The sequence below is a fragment of the Mauremys reevesii genome, linkage group 14, assembly GCF_016161935.1.
Source record: "Mauremys reevesii isolate NIE-2019 linkage group 14, ASM1616193v1, whole genome shotgun sequence".
In the NCBI taxonomy this organism is placed as follows: domain Eukaryota; kingdom Metazoa; phylum Chordata; order Testudines; family Geoemydidae; genus Mauremys; species Mauremys reevesii.
The window spans coordinates 40,516,673-40,538,552 of record NC_052636.1 but is presented as its reverse complement, the minus strand read 5'-3'; the positions used below and the strand labels follow the sequence as shown (position 1 = coordinate 40,538,552).

The window sequence follows — 21,880 nt, the reverse complement described above, 5'->3', positions numbered from 1 at the left end:
TGAGCTACTCCTTGTGGATCACCCCACTCAAGGAGCGTTCGTTCTAGGCAGCAAGCCAGCTAGACGGGAAACATCAGATGCTGCTCCCAATGCTACACTCAGTTTTTCAGAAATTAGTCGACTTTATGGCCAGAAGAGACCATTACAGCATCTAATCTGACCCCCTGTGTATCACAGGCCTCCTGTAGGACACAATAGCAGGTGAGGGTGGGGGGCTGAGGAGGCGAGTGGGAGGGGCTGGTGAGCCGGCAGCAGGGGACTGAGGAGACGAGCTATGAGTCAGTGGCTGACCTGTTCTGCTGATCTGGTCTGGCTCCCAGCCCCTCTCCAAGGGTTGCAGCTGTCTGGAGGTGCTGCCTTCCACGCCTTCCTCAGTCCCACCTCATTCACTCCACAGGCAACTGATTACCAAGTGGGGGGAAGATCTTATTCTACTTCTAGCAAAAAGACAGTTTTCTTTTACCTTAATTATACTATCTTAGGGGCCCGCTATAACTTATTAACAAGGTTCAATACCACCATTTTGGCAGGACGGTGCTAGGGAAGGAGGGTTTGTTTCCACGGGGCGGGTGGCGCTTGGGGGGGATTGTTTTGGGGAGGGGCTTGGCGGCGCTGGGGGGTGGTGTTCAGTGAGGCCGGGGGGGGTTCATCCCTCAGCTGTTTTCTTTGGAGTTATATGGCCCTCGCTGCTTTACGAGTTGTGCAGGCCTAGACTACTCCACAGACTCTGGACTCAGCATTCAAGTATCCTGCAGTCTGAACTTCGCATCTGATACATTCCCTCATTGGCTACCATTGTTTGGCCAGCAGGGAAGTGCTTCCTGTCCAACAAGGCAGCCAGATTGAGACCCAAAGGCATGGAATGGCTCTGAAGGAATCAACTGTTTCTCTCTGTGCTTCATCTAACTTTGGATCCAAATGGTAAAAGACAGTTGTGCCCAATTTAATCATGGCATCCTTCAGGAGTGTGACCAATGCCACTTAACTAGGGAGCAGTTTCTAAAAATAGTTTACCTGGGCCACAGGTCACCATAGCTTCCATCTCGGGGGTGAAAATCAACCACTAGTACCTGCAATTTTTGCCTGAGTTCTTGTCAAATCTTTGACCTTACTTGGAGTAATTTGACACTTCTCTGATGTAGAATTCTTCACCAACCGCACAACAGATCAGTAGCGACAGTGAGGTACAACTCCCCCAACTATGCCCCCTTATTTCTTTAATCTGGAGGCACAGATTTAAATTAGGGACTAAATTCAGGTGCGACTTAGAATCCCTGTAAGACACCAAATGTCAGGTCTCTATTAAAAATAGGTATCTTTCTGCAGCTATAGCACATTCAACACAGATTTCATTTTCTACACATTTGCAGCATCGCCCAGGGGTGAGCTGATGAGAAAAGTCACTTCCATTTTTCCCATCTCTACCTAGATAGGGATTGTATTTCCCAAATAATAGGCAACATGCAGCTAATGAGGAAGGAGATCTCTTCAGGAGCCACTTCCTGCAGGGCCTGGGCCACAACTGCTTTGGGAGCCCTATGCATGGGTACTTTGTTTAGTTACAAGTTATTTACGAGGGAATCCTCTTCCCAGCCCTTTAGAAAAAGTACTGACCTAACCAACTGCACAACAGGGGGATTGGGATGGTGATGGGGAATAAGGGAATCCCTCTGATTTACCCATCGTCCTCTGTTGTTACAGAGGGTGAAATGACATTTCCCCCTATCCATGCCCTGTTCCTGCTCCTTGTTGTAATTCAATATATTTTAAGTGAGAAAAATGGTAGTAAAAATATCTGCTCTGCAGCATAACCTGAACCAACATCTGAGCAACTGGGAGTGAAACAACTTCTTCCCCAAGAGTGAACTCGATGACTAACAATGGCTGTGAAATGGGGGAACAGTATAACCGTGATGCTCAGGGTTTGTTTAGACTAGGGAAAGTGATGGAGTTTAGGTCAGGTCAAGGGGGAAGCTAATGCCAACCCCTGCACCTGGGCTGCATCTGCACTACAATTTTTTACATTAAGATCACTAACTTGAGCAGCCAACGCCATGTACAGTCCTAGTGGATGTCAGGCACAGGTAGTTTTTGCCTCAGTGTAGCTTGTTGGGATCAAACCTCTCTCCCCACCTGGAGCTGATGAACATTCCTGGCAGGAGGGACACACACTCCTATGACTCAAAGGAAAGGAGTTGATAGAAAAGATCACAGGACTGACCCCAAAGACGGGTGAGCTGCAAAAGGCAGAAGCAGGTAACTCATCTGGGGGAGCTGAGAGACCACGGTGAAGATGGTGCAAAAATCACAATGTGGGAATTAGGAAATGTGATTTTTTTTTTAATTTTGCCCAGCCCTAGTCAAGGGATTTATAACAGTTCTCTCTCTTGTGTGGATTCTCTCATGTCTAATAAAATTTGAGCGGTAACTGAAGCTTTTCCCGCACTCAGAGCACATGTAGGGTGTCTCCCCTGTGTGGATTCTCTGATGTGTGATAAGGTGAAACCGCCACCTGAAGCTTTTCCCGCACTCAGAGCACGTGTAGGGCGTCTCCCCTGTGTGGATTCTCCGATGTGTGATAAGGTTTGAGCTCCGATTGAAGTTTTTCCCGCATTCAGCGCATGTGTAGGGCGTCTCCCCTGTGTGGATTCTCTGATGTGTGATAAGCTGAGAGCGCCACCTGAAGCTTTTCCCGCACTCAGAGCACGTGTAGGGCATCTCCCCAGTGTGGATTCTCTGATGTGTGATAAGGTTTGAGCGCTGATTGAAGCTTTTCCCGCACTCAGAGCACGTGTAGCGTCTCTCTTCCAAGTTGATTCTGTTGCATGGAATAAGGTCTGAGGGGCTACTGTAGTTTTCCTCTGGCCTGTGCTGAGTCTCACAGGCTTTTGTGTTTTCTGGGAGTGCACAACTCCTGGAAACATTCCCTTTGGATCTTCCTGATAACATCCAATGTGGATCTACTTGCACAGTGTCTTCCTGCTGGGGTTTCTCCTCCTCGTTCTCACTCACCAGCCCATCACCGGATGGGAGACAGAGAGAATCCAGACATAGGTCACTCCCTGTGCCTGAGAAAAAGGAAATGTCAGAGAGAGGAATGGAAAAAGGGATGAACAAACCAAAATATATTTGGGAGAGATCAAACCTATCAGGTGCTGATTTTCCCCAAACCCTTCCACAGAGAAGAGGGGAAGGCATCAGTTCTGGGTCCTCATTGCACCATAAATCTCAGGGAAAGTGAGATCAGGGAGGGACCTGCTGCCACTTGTCAGTCAGCATAGGAGGGAAGCCATGAGTGACATCTGCCATAATGATTCCACATCTGCAGGGAACAATCCTGAAATTGAAGAGCTCACGGGGTCTTTGTAGGGCATCCCAAATGTTTCCTGCATTCCTAAGCAGTTGTTGAGTTGTTTAACCAATTCCTCACCTGCCAAGGCAGCTCTCGGGAGCACTTCTTTCTCAGAGCCCTGGAGGTCCGGGACCCACGGTTCTTCCCCTCGTTCCAGCTGCGAGATCACATCAGGTTTGGAAATTGGAAAGCCTACTTCAGGCAAAGAAAACGAGGGAGGTCAGTGGAATTTGTGGGATACTTGTCACAAAGAATATTCCATAGTTTTAACCCCATCTCATTTCTAGACAGTAACATCTGTAGCCCTCAGGATTCATCTGCTTGCCTGCATAAATATCTCTTTTCTTGTAAGTACAGTATTGTGATAGGTTTATTAATTCATATTAAAAATACGTTTGGCTGTAATGCAAGAAACCTACAGGACAAAAACCTGCATTTTAAGCTAAAGCAAAGTTAGCATAGCATATCCTGTGCCCTTTTACCCAGAAAAGGAACTGTTTTTCCTATACCCAAATAAAGTGCCTATGCTTAGGTCTAAGACCCTTTACCTAGACCAATAAACAATGAAGAATAGCAAAGGGGATTTTTCAAAGTTGAACTCACAGACTTAACAAGTACCCCACAAGTGTGCAGATACCTGCCATCCATACGCACACACATACTAGCCTATGGAGTAAGCTTACCCTAACATTTCTATGGGGGAAGACTGAAATTTGGGTATAAGAGGAAGGATTTCCGGCATTTATTTCTATAAAAAGAGGTAACCTACCTCACTATGGTATCCCCACCCCCACCTCGACCTCCTCCTTCTTCTCTACACTTCACCATCTTCAACTACGTATTCATGCTATGCAACTACGACAGCTATTAACCAGTAATAGGCGCACTTATTTTCTTTTCAAACCTTAAGTTCAAAGGGACTCAGCTAAGCTTGGTCTCTCTAAAACTTTATTTTAATTTGTGTATTAGATTATTTAGTTGAGCTAAAAGTAAATTCCAAAGTAGCTTTGGCAGCTCTTTACATTAGTTTCCCTTGCAAGAGCTGTGAAACCAGAACCACCAGAGGCAAGGCCAACGCCAGTTTATCAAAACAGGGTGTGAATATTAACCAAACTTTGCAGCACATAATATTGTATCATCATATGTATCTCCTGAATAACAGTAATACAATTGTAACTCTGTAATTCTACCTGTTTTACAATTTACTTACTATTTCATTGAGTTTAATAAAAGTCGTTATGACTATATCTGTCTCACTGTGAGCTTCCTGTCATACCCCGAAGGTCCCTTTATCAATTCTGTGGAACCCGATTGAAACACGAACTTTTATCTTCTGATCAAACAAATTGACGAGCCTAAACTCATATTAATTAATATAAATGATTAAGTATTATTATTAATGAATTGAAATAATTACAATACAAATTAAATTAAGTTGATAAATCAAATGAACATTACTAACACACTCCAAATAAGGCTACGCATCCCAAGGCCATCTTCCTTGGCTCAAAGTGGCAGGAGAGTTACTATTATAACAAATCATATTCACTATCTTAGTGCCTAAGGACCAACTAACAGTGGGTCCCCATTGTGCTAGGCAAAGTGCAAACAGAGAATAGTAGATGGCCCATGCCCTGAAGAATTTACAATCTAAATCAGGGGTAGGCAACCTGCGGCAGCGAGCTGATTTTCAGTGGCACTCTCACTGCCTGGGTCCTGGCCCCTGGTCCGAGGGGGGGCTCTGCATTTTAATTTCATTTTAAATTAAGCTTCTTAAACATTTTAAAAACCTTATTTACTTTACATACAACAATAGTTTAGTTCTATATTATAGAATTATAGAAAGAGACCTTCTAAAAACGTTAAAATGTGGTACTGGCACACGGAACCTTGAATTAGAGTGAATAAATGAAGACTCGGCACAGCACTTCTGAAAGGTTGCCGACCCCTGATCTAAATACACAAGACAGACACAGACCGGGGGAAGGGCTAGAACCCACTGTTAGAATAGACATATTCAGGCCTGCCTGTAAAGCCTAGACTTTAAGAACTTAGGGGTATTTTTATCACTTGTCTTTATACCCCTGTAACTAGCTAAGAATCAAAATCTCAGTCTGCCTGTGTCTGGGCCTTCTCTCACTGTGACAGTCTGAGGCCTTGTTCTTACGCTAAGGCCTTTGGCTAAGCAGCAGGGGCAGCCATAAGCTGGGAAGCGAAGGGTCACATCCTCACATCCCAAACTCGTCACACTGAAATAAGGTGCTATTGGGCTGTTAGGAAGACGATCCTGTCCTGATAGTGCCCATCACCACCAGTTAAAGAAACAGATCTTAAGATGGTTAAAGAAAACTTAGTTTGATAGCAGCCTGTCTGGCAAGAAATCCCTTCTCAACGCTTGTGGTTGTGAAACACTCATTTCTGTATTGTTTTATCTTTATGGCCACCACTTTTACCTTGTTAATCAGTCTGGTTCTCTAATTGTTTCTGTCTGCTGTATAAAAGACGGTTACTCACCGTAGTAACTGTTGTTCTTCGAGATGTGTTGCTCCTATCCATTCCAGTTAGGTGTGCGCGCGTGCACGGCTCTTCGGAACATTTTTACCCTAGCAACTCCGGCGGGCCGGCTGGGCGCCCCCGGGAGTGGCACCGCCATGGCGCTGAATATATACCCCAGCCGGCCCGTCCGCTCTTCAGTTCCTTCTTGCCGGCTACTCCGACAGTGGGGAAGGAGGGCGGGTCTGGAATGGATTGGAGCAACAAATCTCGAAGAACAACAGTTACTACGGTGAGTAACCGTCTTTTCTTCTTCGAGTGATTGCTCCTATGCATTCCAGTTAGGTGATTCCCAAGCCTTACCTAGGCGGTGGGGTCGGAGTGAGACGTGGCAGAGTGTAAGACTGCGGAGCCGAAGGCTGCATCGTCTCTGGATTGTTGCACCAATGCGTAGTGGGAAGCGAAGGTGTGGACAGAAGACCAGGTGGCCGCTCTACAGATGTCCTGGATGGGAACATGGGCCAGGAAAGCGGCCGACGAGGCTTGCGCTCTTGTTGAGTGAATGGTGAGGCGGCATGGTGGCACGCGAGCAAGCTCGTAGCATGTCCGGATACATGCTGTCACCCAGGAGGAAATCCGCTGCGAGGAGACCGGCTCGCCTTTCATGCGGTCGGCAACCGCCACAAACAGCTGTGGCGAACGCCGGAAGGGCTTCGTCCGCTCAATATAAAAAGCGAGGGCCCTGCGGACGTCCAGGGTGTGAAGCTGTTGCTCACGAGGTGAGGCGTGCGGCTTCGGGAAGAAGACCAGAAGGAAGATCTCCTGATTGAGGTGAAAGGCCGACACCACCTTAGGGAGGAAGGCCGGGTGTGGTCGAAGCTGCACCTTGTCTCCGTGGAAGACGGTGTATGGTGGACTAACCGTTAGTGCCCGGAGCTCAGAAACTCGTCTTGCCGATGTAATTGCGACTAGGAAGGCTGTCTTCCAGGAGAGGTAGAGTAGAGAGCACGTGGCCAGGGGCTCGAAGGGCGGTCCCATAAGCTTGGCCAGAACGAGATTTAAATCCCAGGTTGGGGAAGGACGCTACACCGGTGGGTACAAGCGGTCCAGGCCCTTAAGGAAGCGGGAAACCATCTGGTTGGAGAAGATGGACCGACCTCCCATGGATGGACGAAAGGCGGACACGGCTGCCAGGTGCACCTTCAAGGAGGAGACCGCGAGTCCTTGTTCTTTAAGGTACCAGAGGTAGTCCAGGATTGTAGGGATAGGGACTAGGAAGGGATTAAGGCCGCGCTGATCGCACCAGAGCGCAAAACGCTTCCATTTCGCGAGGTAGGTGGAGCGAGTGGAAGGCTTCCTGCTTTCAAGTAGGACTTGCTGTACTGCCACCGAACAGCCCCTCTCTGCGTGGGTCAACCACGCAGGTACCAAGCTGTAAGATGGATGGACTGTAGGTTTGGGTGGCAGTCCTGCCGAAGTCCTGTGTGATGAGGTCCGGCCATAACGGAAGGGGAACGGGATCCCGAACGGAGAGCTCGAGCAGCAGGGTGTACCAGTGCTGCCTCGGCCAGGCCGGAGCGACGAGTATTACGTGGGTCCTGTCCCTCCAAAGCTTGAGTAGCACCCAGTGTATGAGCGGGAACGGAGGGAAGACGTAGAGGAGGTGATCAGTCCAGGAGCACAGGAATGCGTCTGACAGGGAGCCTGGGGAGCGACCCTGGTACGAACAAAACAGGTGGCACTTCCTGTTCTCCTTGGAGGCAAACAGGTCTATCTGGGGAAAACCCCACCTCCGGAAAATTGTGTGCGCCACATCCGGACGGAGAGACCACTCGTGGGAGAGGAACGATCTGCTGAGATGGTCGGCCAGCGTGTTCTGCACTCCTGGAAGAAAGGACGCTTCCAGGCGAATCGAGTGGGTCACGCAGAAGTCCCACAGGAGCATCACTTCCTTGCAGAGCAGGGAGGAGAGAGCTCCGCCCTGCTTGTTCACATAGAACATCGCCATCGTGTTGTCCGTGAACACCGCCACGCAGTGGCCTTGCAGACGGGCGCGGAAGGCGAGACACGCCAAGCGGATCGCTCGCAGTTCCCGGACGTTGATATGGAGGGAGAGCTCTTGGGGCGACCAGAGACCTCGTGTGTGAAGGTCGCCCAGGTGAGCCCCTCATCCCAACACTGAGGCGTCTGTGGTCATGGTGACGGATGGGCGAGGAGGGCGGAACGGGACTCCTGCACACACGACCTCTGGGTCCAGCCACCAGCTGAGCGAATCGAGGGTAGGCTTCGTGACCGTGACCACCATGTCTATGGGGTCGCGATGCGGGCGGTACACCGACGCCAGCCAAGATTGAAATGGGCGAAGACGCAGCCTGGCGTGCGTGGTCACGAATGTGCAGGATGCCATGTGGCCCAGGAGGCGCAGGCAGGACCGAACTGTCGTCGTGGGAAAGGTGTGTAGGTCCCAAATGATGGAGACCATTGTCTGGTGCCGAGACCGAGGGAGGCAGGCCCTGGCTAAACTGGAGTCGAGGACCACTCCGACGAACTCCACTCGTTGTGATGGAGTTAAAGTGGACTTCTCGGCATTGATGAGAAGGCCCAGGAGCCGAAATAGGGATAGTATTTCCGTCATTTGGTCCATTACCAGCTGTCGGGATGTCCCGCGAACCAGCCAGTCATCGAGATACGGGTAGACGTGTATGCGATGACGGCGGAGGGCTGTGGCCACCACTGCCATACACTTGGTAAAGACCCTTGGCGCGGTGGACAGGCCGAAGGGCAGCACCGCAAACTGGTAGTGCGCGCTGTTGACCACGAAGCGCAGGTAGCGTCGATGAGGAGGGTAAATCGCGACATGGAAGTAGGCGTCCTTCATATCGAGGGCGGCAAACCAGTCTCCCGGATCCAGGGAGGGAATGATGGTCCCCAGGGTGACCATGCGAAACTTGAGCTTGAGCAGGTACCTGTTGAGCTCCCGGAGGTCTAGTATGGGTCAGAGACCTCCTTTCGCCTTGGGGATGAGAAAATATCGGGAATAAAATCCCCTGCCCCGCATGTCGTGCGGCACCTCCTCTATGGCCCCCAAGCCCAGCAGAGTCTCGACCTCTTGTAGGAAGAATTGCTCGTGAGAGGGGTCCCTGAAGAGGGACGGGGTAGGTGGGTGGGAAGGAGGGGGCGAAGCAAACTGAAGGCGGTAACCATACTGGATAGTGCGAAGGACCCAGTTGTCCGATGTTATTTGGGACCACGCCGGGAGGAAGTGGGACAGGTGGTTGTAAAATAACGGGGTAGGATCCGGGAAGGAGACTGATGGGCCGTCCTCGGGCATCCCATCAAAAGGCCTGTTTGGGCCCTTGAGGGGCCTTGGAAGGGGCCTGGGCCTGGTTGCGTCTGTTGCCCGATGGTCTACGGCAGTTTAGGTTAGCACGCCGACTATTATAGGGCCTTGACCTGGCCTGGGTAAAGGGCCGGTAGGGCTGTTGCCGGAATGACCTCCTCTGGGTAGCCGGTGTGTGCATACCCAAGGTGCGAATGGCAATTCGACCATCTTTGAGGGTCTGAATTCTGGAGTCCGTTTTCTCCAAGAAGAGACCCTAGGTGTCGAACGGGAGGTCTTGAAGGGTGTACTGCACCTCAGGCGGCAAGGTGGAGGACTGCAGCCAGGAGATACGCCGCATGGTCACACCAGAGGCCAGGGTTCTGGCTCCTGAGTCCACAGAGTCCAGAGCGGCCGGGATGGAGGACCGGGAGGCTTTTTTGCCTTCTTCCATGAGGGCTGAAAACTCTTGACGTGAGGCGGTCGGGATCAGCTCCGAAAATTTCGCCAGGGTCATCAAGATGTCAAAGGTGTAACGGGCGAAAAGAGCCATCTGGTTGGCAATCCGGAGCTGGAGGCCACCCGCCGAATAGACCTTCCGGCCCAACAGGTCCATGCGCCGTGCGTCTTTGGATTTTGGCGCCGGGGCGGGCTGCCCATGCCTCTCCCGGTCATTTACGGACTGTACCACGAGGGAGTCCGGAGTCGGGTGCATATAGAGGTACTCGTATCCGGTGGGCGGGACCGAGTACTTGCGCTTCACGCCACGCGCGGTGGGAGGAACGGACGCCGGTGATTGCCAGATGGTAGTGGCATTCTGCTGAATGGTGCGGATAAAGGGCAGGGCCACCCGCAGCGGGGCCTCAGCTCCAATGACGTTGGTCACCGGGTCGTCATCCTCCAGGACCTCCGCCATGGGGAGGTCGATAGCCTTCACCACCCGGCGAAGAAGGTCTTGGCGGGCCCTCAAGTCAATAGGAGGGGGGTCTGCGGTAGAAGCCCCCACCACCGCCTCATCCGGCGAGGATGATGAGGACAGACCCTGGACCACCGCTTCTGGAGCTGGTTCTTCCAGGGGGTGTGAAGCCGCCTCGGACCCTGGACGCTGAGCGGGACCAGGTGGCGACGGGGCCTCACCCGGTGGAGATGGGGGAGGTCTGCTCACCATGACTTTGGGCACCCTATGTTCGCCGCCCACGTGTCTTGGGGGAAAGGGGAGACCTTGAGGCTCGTGGTAGGCCCAAGGGACCCAAAAACCCCACTGCTGCGGTCCGTGGTCCTGGCCTTGGGGGACAGCCCGCAGATCTCTCCAGCTGCCCACCTGAGAGGCGACTGAGGGCTGACGCGAAGGCCAAGGCGGGGCAGAGGCGCTGAAAGATTGCGCCGTGGATGCCGGCAGTAGGTCCCTGGACGGTGCCGAGGATCGGTGCCGGTCATCGCGGTGCCGGGATGGAGAGCGGGACCAGCGACTGTTGCGGTGCCGGGAGCTCGACCGGTGCTGGGAGCTCGACCGTGACCTCGACCGACGGCGTCGGGAGCGGCTTCGGGAGTCGCGGTGCCAGGAACGGTACTGGGATCCGGACCTCCCTCGGTACCGACGGTCGGGCGACCGGGAGCGTCTCCGGGAGTGCGACCGGTACCGCGATGTTGAGCGGTACCGGGACTGCGACCGGTGCCGAGACGGGGAGCGGTACCGCGATGGTGAACGGTGCCGAGATCTGGAACGGCGTGGCGGTGACAGTCTGCGGGACCGGGAGCGGGACCGACGTCTATCTCGTCCGTCAGGGGGAGGCGGCCGCATCATCGCCAGCTTGCCCACTGACTGAACGGCCCGCACCGGCGGTGCTGGGGGCCAGAGGCTCGGTGCCTCTGTGAGCTCGATGAGCTCTCTCGCCGTCGAGAATGTCTCGGGCGTGGACAGAAGCTGCAGCTCAACCGCGGTTGGCACCGGGGAGCAGAGTGGTACCGGACTCAACGGCTCTTGCGGCGCCGGAGTCGACGGTACTGTGCACGGTTTGTGCACCACCACAGCCGGTACCGGAGGGGCTGGTGGTGGCTGGGCAAGCGGTCCCGAAGCATCCGGCTTGGAGGCCGTCTGCGCCGTCTTCCGTTTCCTCGTTGGAGAGAGGGAACGGTGCCGGGACGCTGGTGCCGGCTGCGGAGCTCGAGCAGTCTCAGTACCGGAGCGGCTCGGGGCCGCCGGTGCGCTGCGCGCCGATGACGATTTCGGTGCCGCTGGGGTCGGCACGGGAGGTTGAAGTGTCGCCTCCATAAGGAGCTGCTTTAGGCGAGTGTCCCGCTCCTTCCTAGTTCTCGGCTTAAACGCCGTGCAGATGGGACACTTATCTGGACGATGGGTCTCCCCGAGGCAGCGCAGGCAGGAGTCGTGCGGGTCCCCGACAGGCATGTGCCGCTGGCAAGCCGCACAGGGCTTAAACCCCGGTGTCTTGGGCATGAGCCCGCACTGGTTGTGGAAGAAGAGGGGCTAAACCCCCCTAATTCCCTAACTATACTATATCTAACTAAACTTATTCAACTAATCTAACAACTAAACTAACTTAACCAACTATGAACACGTAGGAAATGGAGAAACGCTAGGGCTGTGGACGTAAAGGAGCACTCCACTGTTCCTACTGGCCGTCACGGGCGGTAAGAAGGAACTGAGGAGCGGACGGGCCGGCTGGGGTATATATTCAGCGCCATGGCGGCACCACTCCAGGGGGAGCCCAGCCGGCCCGCCGGAGTTGCTAGGGTAAAAATGTTCCGAAGAGCTGTGCACGCGCGGCGCGCACACCTAACTGGAATGCATGGGAGCAATCACTCGAAGAAGAATTAATTTTTCTAGGTGTAAGTTCATTAGGGCAGTGGAATATGCTTGCTTGGAAATAACCCCAATAAACATCGCATTATCTGTGCTTCGGACTTCTGGTCTTTTGCTGCTTGCTGTCTGCATGACAAGAACCAGGGAAGTGGGAGGGTGAAGGGAAAATACGCCACCTGATAACCAAGGAGGTGAGCCTTTAAGGAAGGTTTTAATACACTTTGGAACTGATCAGGGATTCCCCTGAGGACTGATGAGGGGGTGATGGTAAATACACATTTAGATCCTTTTCTTGTTTTATATCTTTTCCCCCATAAGGCTGAACCTCTGGCACTGTCATGGATCCATAGGATCTCTGCAATGCCCTGGCTTTTAAACAGTCCTTGGGAGGTGCCCCTTGAGTGCACTAGACCCCCAAGAGCTCCCACTCTTCCACAAGGACAGGCCACTTAGCTTCAGCACCTGAGAATGAGCCACTTCCTCAGTGCCCTTCCTCCACACTCCTCTCCACTTCTTCCCATTACTCTCAGCCAGCACCACCTGCCGGCACCTTGGGAGCTTCTTGTGTTCCCTCTACGTCTCTCACTACCTCATCCCTCCCTGCTGCTTCTTACCTCTAACCCTGCACACACCCTCCCCATGTCCTGGCACCCCAGAATTATCTACTCCCCCTTCTCCTCCCCTCCACAGCTCTGTTCTCCCTTCACCCATGGGGTCCTGAATGGCAACATTATACGCTCTCCTATCAAAATAGGAGCTCATCTGACTGTCACACAAGCCATGCATGAGTCATACACCCATTTACTCAATTTAGAATTCTACAGGTGGCGTATTTTCGTCTTAAAATGAGGAAAAGGCATGAAAGCTGCAGTTATTAATGTATCCAATAAGGATACATACAATGCAATTTTAAAATGACTGACGGCACCAAAAAGGCACATGACAAAAATGATACTAGTGGGTGGGAGAGGGCAAGGAAACTTGTCAAAACTTGTGTGACAAATAAAGGTATAACGTTATCACTACTCAGGTTCTTTAGAGATCCCACAACTTCTAATAACCCAGGGGACAGGACTCCTTACCCAGCGAGGTCACCGTCTCATAGTTCTCCTGCATGACATCCCTGTAGAGGGCTCTCTGAGTGGGGTCCAGCAGAGCCCCCTCTTCCGTGGTGAAATACATAGCCACCTCCTCGAAGGTCACCGGCCCCTGAAAGAGAAAGAGTCCAACACTCAGGACCTGCTGCCCCACTCACAACCCCACTGTTCACAGAACAGCAGCACCAGGTAAATGGAAGCTCCGGGAGGCACATGTTAACAGTCCCACCTCACCTTGCTTAGAGCAGCCAGGTGGCATCAGAAGGTGGAAAGAGAGAAACTTTGTGTCTCCCAGCTGACAGACGGAGGCAGGGTCATCACATTTATCACATAGCTACTAACCAGAGCTTAATATAGGAGATGGGGCAGGCTCTGGACCCTGCTGTTGGCTCCCTGGTTGGAATCCCAACTCTCTCCAAATAAAATATATGGAAGAAAGGGGAAGTCAATAGTAAAGAATTTAAGTTTGAAGGTCAGAATTGTAGAAAGCTGGCAAGGGAAATCTCCTGGATTTGGAGAAAAACAGATGATGTAACTCATATCATAAGATGTTGACGCTGACAGTCTTTCCATTTCAACAATAACTCACAAGGACGTTAAACAGCAGCTATTCAAGTTAGATGTGTTTAAATCAGTGGGTCCAGATAACTAGAGTTTTGAAAGACCCGCTGGAGGAGCGTGGTGGACTGTTAATTTTAATTAGGACTTGGAACACTTGGGAAATTCCAGAAGACTGGAATAAAGCTAATGCTGTGCCAATATTTTAAAAAGTATAAAAGAGATGACGCAGCTAATTACAAGTGTGTCAGTCTGAAATCGATACTGGGCAAAAGAATGGAACAGCCGATACTGGATTTCATTAATAAAGAAAGGAGAGTAATGTAATTAGCATCCATTAAAAAGGTTTAGACACAATAGAGTCTATCAAACTAAGTGGATATCCTTACTGGATGAGATCAAAAGTTTGGTTGCAGCTAATAGTACTGATGTAATATACGTAGGCATATGAGTTGCTTCAGCACAATATTTTGACTAGAATGTACAAAATACACAGGGCATACATTAAATAGATTAAAAACTGGGATTTTAAATAGGGAACCATGGTTGAGTGGATTTCTTTCTAGGGGGTTCCCATAAGATTGGATCTTGGCCCTGTGCTATTTAACATTCTTATCCATGACCTGGAAGAGAATATAAAATCATCACCGATAACGTTTGCAGTTGCCACAAAGATCGGGGGTGGGGGTAACTAATGAAGTGTCAGTAGGTTCAGGCGCCAGCACTGGGAGTCTGGGAAGTTTTCCCAGCCCTGGCTGGACGGATATTTCCTGTTCCACAAAGAGGGCAAGTTCCATTCCCAACACCTGTGCCTTGACATTAGGAGCTATCTGACACTACAGCCCATATTCAGCATAGTGGCAGGATTATAATATGATTAGGACATGAGGCATTTTGTACAAGATGAGTCACGTGCGGTGTCATTGGAAAAGTTATGATTTGCTGAATACGATTATCCTACCTGTGTGCATGGATCATGTTTGTATCTGAAGTTATGGATTTTGAATCTGTATCTGTCTTTCAAATGTGCTCACTCTGGGTAACACCCACAACGAGCCTTTCAGGTACAACAATGAAGAAGCCAGACAGTTCATGGCTCATCAACAAAGACAATGGACTGTGGAAGAGCTTAGCCTTCCTGTGAATGTTTCAGCCAGCCTATGAGTCATGGCTACTATGACTCAGCAGGGCACTCTAGGGCATGTGACCAGACCACATGACAATGAACTTCATTTTGGTACCTGTATGTTTCCACAAACTGGACTGGGAACTGAGTTTGGAACAAATGGTTCCTGCCCTATGGAAAAGCTACATAAGGTGGGGTGTGACATCATCTCTTGGCCTCATTCCCCACACACAAGAGAACTCCTGGCAGCACCTGAGCAACAAAGACTGAAGTGGGGGAAGTGCTGGTCCCAGGGTAAAGGGATTTCTAGGTTGCGTATGGAAATTTGGTGGACTATCATCAGTCAGGGTGAGAAATTGCTAATTCAAATTCTATCCAGATAGTATGTTAGGCTTAGTTTGAGTTTTTGGTTATATACGTAATCTGCTTTGATCTGTTTGCTAACACTTATTGCTGGGAAATTGGCTGTTGTCTTCTCTCTCTCCTTGAGTGGCTGAGGTAAAGCACTCAGGTAGCTTAGTTGGGTGCATGGCGCCACCTGCTGTCGTGTTGGGTGATAACAGGCCCTGGAGAGGCTGGCTGAATCTCCAGCAAAGCAGTGTGAGAAGGGCCAGCCCAGCTTGAGGGTTAGAGCAGCGGTCCCCAACCTTTTTGGCACTAGGGACCGGTTTCGTAGAAAAAATAATTTCCGCGGACCTGCCCCCTATCTGACCCCCACCCACTTCCTGCCCCCCCGACTGCCTGCCCCCCTCAGAATCCCCGACCCATCCTGCTCCTTGTCCCTCACCATCCCCAGAGACCCCACCACCCTGGGACCCCACCCCTACTCTCTGTCCCCTGACTGCCCCAACCCCTATCCCCACCGCTGAGTCCTGACAGACCCCCGGAACACCCACAATCCAACCCCACATTCCCTGACCGCTCCCCAACCTCCGCCCCCTCTCTGTGCCCTGACTGTCCCCAGGACTCCCTGCCCCTTAGCCAACCCCCCTGGCCCCAGCCTCTTACCCCCAGCTCCCTCCTCACCCGGAGCCTCAGCGCCTCGCCCGACAGCTGCAGCGTGTCTCCGGCGGGGCCTGAGCTCCGTCCTGCTCCGAGCCACATGGGGAGGGGGCGGGGCTGGGAGCTCCACGCCGAGCGGAGGCAGCTGAGCTCAGCCCGGAGCTCACAGCCCTGCCCCCTCCCCACGCGGCTCTGAGCGGGCGGGGCTCAGGGGCCCCGCTGGAGACACGCCGCTTGATGTGCTAGGGGTCGGTTCGCGGCCCGGTTCCTACCGGTCTGCAGCCCGGGGGTTGGGGACCCCTGGGTTAGAGGGCACAGCGGTTCCCAGACTGCCCCCGGGGGTGACAACCCATCACACCCTAAACTACACTAGTGTCAGCAGGTTTGTCACATCCTGTCCCCTCCCTTTCTCCACCCAGGATATTTCCTGCCTCCCACCATCTCTAGCAGCTCCCACCAGTGGTGAGCTCCAGCTGGGTCGCATGAACCGGTTGTTAAATTTAGAAGCCTTTTTAGAACCAGTTGTTCCAGGACAACTGGTTCTAAAAAAGCTTTTAAATTTAACAAAGGCTCGGGCAGCTGTCCACCCGGCCCCTGGCCCCAGCTCACCTCCCCTTCTCCTCTGAAAGCTCCACCCTTCTTCTCCTCCCCCTTTGAGGTTGTGGGGGGCTGGATAGGGGTAGGGGCAGTCAGAGGGCAGGGTACAAGGGGGCTGAATGGGGGCAACGGTCCCGGGGGGCAGTCAGGAAGGAGCAGGGGTTGGATGAGGTGCTGGGGGGCAGTCAGGGACAGAGAGAAGGGGTGGTTGGATGGGGCAGAGGTTCCAGGGGGGCATCAAGAATGAGAGGAGGGGTTTGAGGGGCAGCTGGGGGTAGTCAGGGGATGGGGGAGGATGGGTCAGGGGTCCCGGGGTGTCAAGGAGCATGGGGGGTTGGAAGGGCCACGACCCCTGGGGGGGCATGACCCCCTCGTGAGGTGAGGAGGAGGGAACCTGTTGTTAATATTTTGGCAGCTCACCACTGGCTCCCACCCTCCTATACATTTACTGCTTCTCTCCCTCCAAGCAGAACCCACCACCAGCTCCCTGACAATCCCTTACCTGAGCCAGCTCCATTGCAGCCATTTCCTTCACCCGGGGAGGAGGGGATGATTTGGGGAGAAACGTGGATGTTATTCTGTAGCCTGCCAGGGTGAGAAGGGCAATGTGAGAGAATTCAGACAGGGTTTCTGTCCTTTCCACATGTCGATTCCCCCCAGCATTGTTCCCTGCTAATGGACATTCTAGGTTCTGCCACACTGTGAAGCACAGAGTGACCTTATCCCAGTACAGGCCTAGCCCCCTCCCTCCAGGGTGTAGCCCTCTGACACATGGTGAAACCCTCCCAGCAGCAGAGTCTCTCTCTTACACTTATCAAGTTTGCGGGCGATACCAAGCTGGGAGGGGTTACAAGGACTTTGGAGGCTAGAACGGAAATTCAAAATCATCTGGACAAACTGGAGAAATGGTCTGAAGTAAATAGGATGAAATTCAATAAGAACAAATCCAAAGTACTTCATTTAGGAAGGAACAATCAGTGGCACACATACAAAATGGGAAATGATGGCTTAGGAAGGAGCGCTGCGGAAAGGGATCTGGGGGTCGTAGTGGATCACAAGCTAAATAGGAGTCAACAATGTTGCAAAAAAGCAAGTATCATTTTGGGAAGTATTAGCAGGAGTATTGTAAGCAAGACACGAGAAGAAATTCTTCCGCTCTACTCCACGCTGATTAGGTCTCAACTGGAATAATGTGTCCAGTTCTGGGGGCCACATTTCAAGAAAGATGTGGACAAATTGGAGAAAGTCCAGAGAAGGGCAACAAAAATGATTAAAGATCTAGAAAACATCACCTATGAGGGAAGATTGAAAAAAACTGGGGAAGACTCAGAGGGGACATGACCATAGGACAAGAAGCAATGGATTTAAATTGCAGCAAAGGCGGTTTAGGATGGAGATTAAGAAAAAAACTCCCTAACTGTCAGAGTGGTTACGCACTGGAATAAATTGCCCAGGGAGGTTGTGGAATCTCCATCACTGGGGATATTTAAGAGCAGGCTGGACAAACACCTGTCAGAGATTGTCTAGATAATACTGAGTCCTGCCTTGAGTGCAGGGGACTGGCCTAGATGACCTCTAGAGGACCCTTCCAGTTCTATGATTCTAAGAACCAAAGGCCAGTGAAGAGCAGAATCAAAGGAGTCACTCTGGGGATTCTCCCTGTCACTGTCCCCAAGGCAGCTCTCTCAGGTTAACTAAGTTGTTGTATGCTCCAGCCTTTATCCAGTCTCTCCTGGCAGTGCCCCTTTCATGGGCTGGGCCTAGTTTTAGCTTTTGGGAAGTGTGACCCCGGGGGCGCTGAGACTGGGCCTTCTTGCCGCAGCACATCTTGTTCCTTTCTGTGGCTCCCCAGTGAGTCCAAATGAGTAGATACTCCTCATACAGACTGTGAACATAAGAAGGGCCCACTGCGTCAGAGCAATGGTCCGTCTAGCTCAGTGGCCAATGCCAGGTGCCCCATAGGGAATGAATAGAACAGGTAACCTCAAATGATCCATCCCCTGTCACCCATTCCCAGCTTCTGGCAAACAGAGGCTAGAGACACCATCCCTGCCCATCCCTGCCTGTGACACTGGCAGATGAGGTGTTAGCTCTTACACAAGCTTCTATGTCTTAATTGAACATGGACAAACACACAGTGGAATTGGTCTGACTCACCTGTGTTAGTATTGTTAAAACAGGTATTAGGATTCTAAGAACATGTTTAGACTTTATTGAATGCTTGTGAGTTGCTGCCTGGGTTAATATCTGACTAGTTGCATTGTGAGCCTCTGTGGCTCTGTAAATCACCACACAGGAGAGAGACTTTACCTAGGTGAAGTGCTGATTGACAGCCGAATGCATTACACCCTGCCTGGCAGGAAAGGTCCATCCACACCAGAGAGACTATTATGGGATGTTAAAGACAAAAGAATGTTGTGTTCTTGACTTCCCATTAGCTGAGTTTCCAGCTCAGAGCACATGGCAGGAAGGGGATGAAAAACCTCATACAGAAGGAACTGATTATCTGTATGCTGCTTGGACTCTGGGGGGCAAAGTTCCTAGGCATAAGCACGAGATCCCCAGCTGCTTAGCCGGGGTTAGTCCTAAAGAATATGCAGAGCTTGCTTATTAGAGAAGCTTCTATTACCTTTGAAATTTAAGACTGTAATTTGTCTGCATCTGGATGATTAGCTGCTGTGACAGGGCAAGGCCAGATGGCTATAGGAAAGTAGTGAGAAACAGGTATGTTAGCCCCAGGCTAAACAAATCCCTGTTACCATGGTAACCAAAGGACAGTTGCTCCAGGTTAATCAAGACACCTGGGGCCAATTAACATCCTTCCAGAAAGCCCTGGAGACAGCTAGGTTGATGGGGACCCCTGAAGCCAATCAGGGGCTGACTGAAACTAGTTAAAGAGCTCCCAGTTAGGCAGGTGGGTGTGCAGAACAGGAGCTGTGGGAGCGATGGAGCAGTACACACCAGATCAGGCACAAGGAAGGAAGCCCTGAGGTAAGGGTGAAGTGGAGCCTGAGGAAGTGGGGCTGCTGTGGGGAAGTAGAACAGGGAATTGTATGTGTCCTGTTTCTAAAAGGTCAGATACCACAACTGATACTATTAGGGTCCCTGGGCTGGAGCCTGGAGTAGAGGGGGGTCCTGGGTTCCCCCTTTGCTGCCCTGATTAATCACTGAGACTGGGAGACAACAGAGACTGTGCAAGGGAGGGTAGCTTTGCCTCCCCTCCCTCGCTGGCTTACGATGAAAATGGCTCAGTGGGCTGTGACCCTTGTCCCTAGACAGAAGGGCTACGTGGAGGGTCACAGTGAGCCTCTGAGGCTAGCGAAATCCACCAGGAAATGCAGGGCCCATGGAGACAAGGACAGAGCTTTGTCACACTGCTTTAACTTTGTAAACAACTCTCATTTCCTTTCAAATAAATCTTAATACAGGTTGTGACAGGACTGGCTACAAGTGTTGTCTTTGTTGGGAGATCTAAGAGTCATTTGACCTAAGGAAGTGACTAGTCCTTTGGGCCTGGCAGTAACCTGAACGTTGCTGTGACTCGTGGGGTAAGGCAGGGTTCTCAGCCATGAGTAAGGGGCCCCCGGGGGGGGGGGGCCAGGAGCAGCTTTCAGGGGGCTGCCAAGCAAGGCCGGCATTAGACTCGCTGAGGCCCAGGGCAGAAAGCTGAAGTCCCAGCGCATGGGGCTGAAGTCTGGGCCCCTGAGCCCCACCACCCAGGGCTGAAGCAATGTAGTTTTGTGGGGGTCTGGGGCCCCAGGAGGTTGCCCTGTTTGCTACCCCCTAACACCAGCCCTGGCTGTGATGTTATTAATATAACCTGTGACCATGTAGTTCATTGTTGTAACCACATATATTTGCAGCAAATGTTGTACAAAGGTTGTCGTGTAAGGTGCCTATGAAAAGGTTATAATTTGCTGATGATGATGATACTACCTGTGTGGGTGTATCATTTTTGCAGTTAAAGTTATGAATATTGGCTACGTTCTTGTACATCGATGTGTTTTGATTGTGAAGTAGCCTTAGTAAAGCATTAGGTCAGCTTCTTCAGAAAGGAATTTGCAAATCAAGTGCCCAATCAAGAAACACTTAAAGGACCTTGGGGAAACTCCAATCCACATACCCTGGTGAGCCGGGCCAGTTTCTTTACCTGCCACGTCCACGGGTCGGCCGATTGCAGCTCCCACTGGCCGCGGTTTGACGTCGCAGGCCAATGGCGGATGCAGGAAGCGGCGCAGGCTGAAGGATGTGCTGCCTGCCACTTCCCACCGCCTCCATTGGCCTAGAGTGACAAACTGTGTCCAGTGGGAGCTAAACGTGCCAACGTGGCAGGTAAACAAACTTGCCCGGCCTGCCAGGGTGCTTACCCTGGTGAGCCGTGTGCCAAAGGTTCCTGATCCCTGAGCTAAAATATTTAAGAGACAAGTCAGTTGAAAATATAGTGGTGCAAGAACAAAGTAACATCGCTTCCCATTGTTACACAGCTTCCAGCTGCTGGAGGCTGCAATCCCCTGTCCTTAACATGGTTATTGGGCTGAAATCTCCCCACGGCCCGTCAGAGACAGACACGTACCTGTGTCGCTCCCCAGCTCCCGTTGCAGCGTCTCTAGGGGAAGGAGAAGATGGGAGAGGTGAGAATTCAGGCCCTCACATTCATGGAGAAATCCCCATTGCTTATTAATGGAACTGCTGTTAACGACGAGATGGTGACAGAGATCCGAGGCCGATAACGCAGCCGCTGCAGGCAGAGCCAGCCCCACAGGGCTGCTCCATGGGGAAGGGCGACTCGCTGAGCTGCGCTGTGAGATGGAGCCCAGGATCAGTGACATCACTAGAGTCCCCGACTCCTCCCCAGGGTCAGGGTCGCTCTAACCAGAGGAGACGCCACCCCCAGACTCCAACTCACCTTTGAATCCCAGCAGCACCTCCTGCAGCAGGGCACTTTGCAGAGAGAAATCGCTGAGTCTCTTCTCCAGCTCTGCAAACGACGGCTCTGGCTTCCGAAACGTCCCGTCCTCCCTGCTGGGGAAAGGAGGGGTGAGAAATAGGCCTGAGCCCCAGACCCTGAGCCCAGCAACCCCCAAACTTCACAAAACCTGGATCTGAGCTTTGTAGCCTGAGATAGTCAATGTCAGGGTGAGTGAGCTCAGCCCTGTGCTCCCCAGAGAGACGGGAAGTGGGGAGACACTCGAGCAAGGAACGGAGACATTGTTCAGGGCTTTCTCAGGGATGCTCTGGTTCTGTGGGGGGCAGAGCCACTCCCTACGCTGGTTTACGGCAGGAACAAGGGGCACCAGCACGGGGATTATGTGGAAAGGGAGGAGACACAGACCAAAGAGTGGGCAGGTCCTACATGCTGACAGTGGCCACAAACAGAGCCCAGGGCTCCAGCAGGGAATGAACGTGGGCCCTTTAATGCCAAAACCCCCCAACCCTTCAGCTGAAGCAGTAACCCTGGGGCGTCCAGCTCCTTTGGCAGAGAGGGCCACACTGCCCTGTCCGTTACAGCCAGTGG

At 52.0% G+C, this 21,880-nt stretch overlaps 1 protein-coding gene across 1 annotated transcript in view; it reads right to left on the bottom strand.

Moving 5' to 3' along the window:
* The window catches only part of LOC120381705 (zinc finger protein 32-like), a gene marked incomplete at its 3' end in the record, with an annotated part of 53,196 nt that extends 42,864 nt beyond the window's left edge, over nucleotides 1-10,332 (bottom strand). The window contains exons 1-3 of the mRNA XM_039499829.1: nucleotides 10,051-10,332; nucleotides 9,853-9,984; nucleotides 9,532-9,717 (exon numbers count right to left, since the gene is read on the bottom strand). Coding sequence (XP_039355763.1) covers nucleotides 9,532-9,717; nucleotides 9,853-9,984; nucleotides 10,051-10,332 — 600 coding nt within the window. The remainder of the gene's footprint in view (nucleotides 1-9,531; nucleotides 9,718-9,852; nucleotides 9,985-10,050) is intronic.
* Between the last annotated feature and the right edge of the window lie 11,548 nt (nucleotides 10,333-21,880).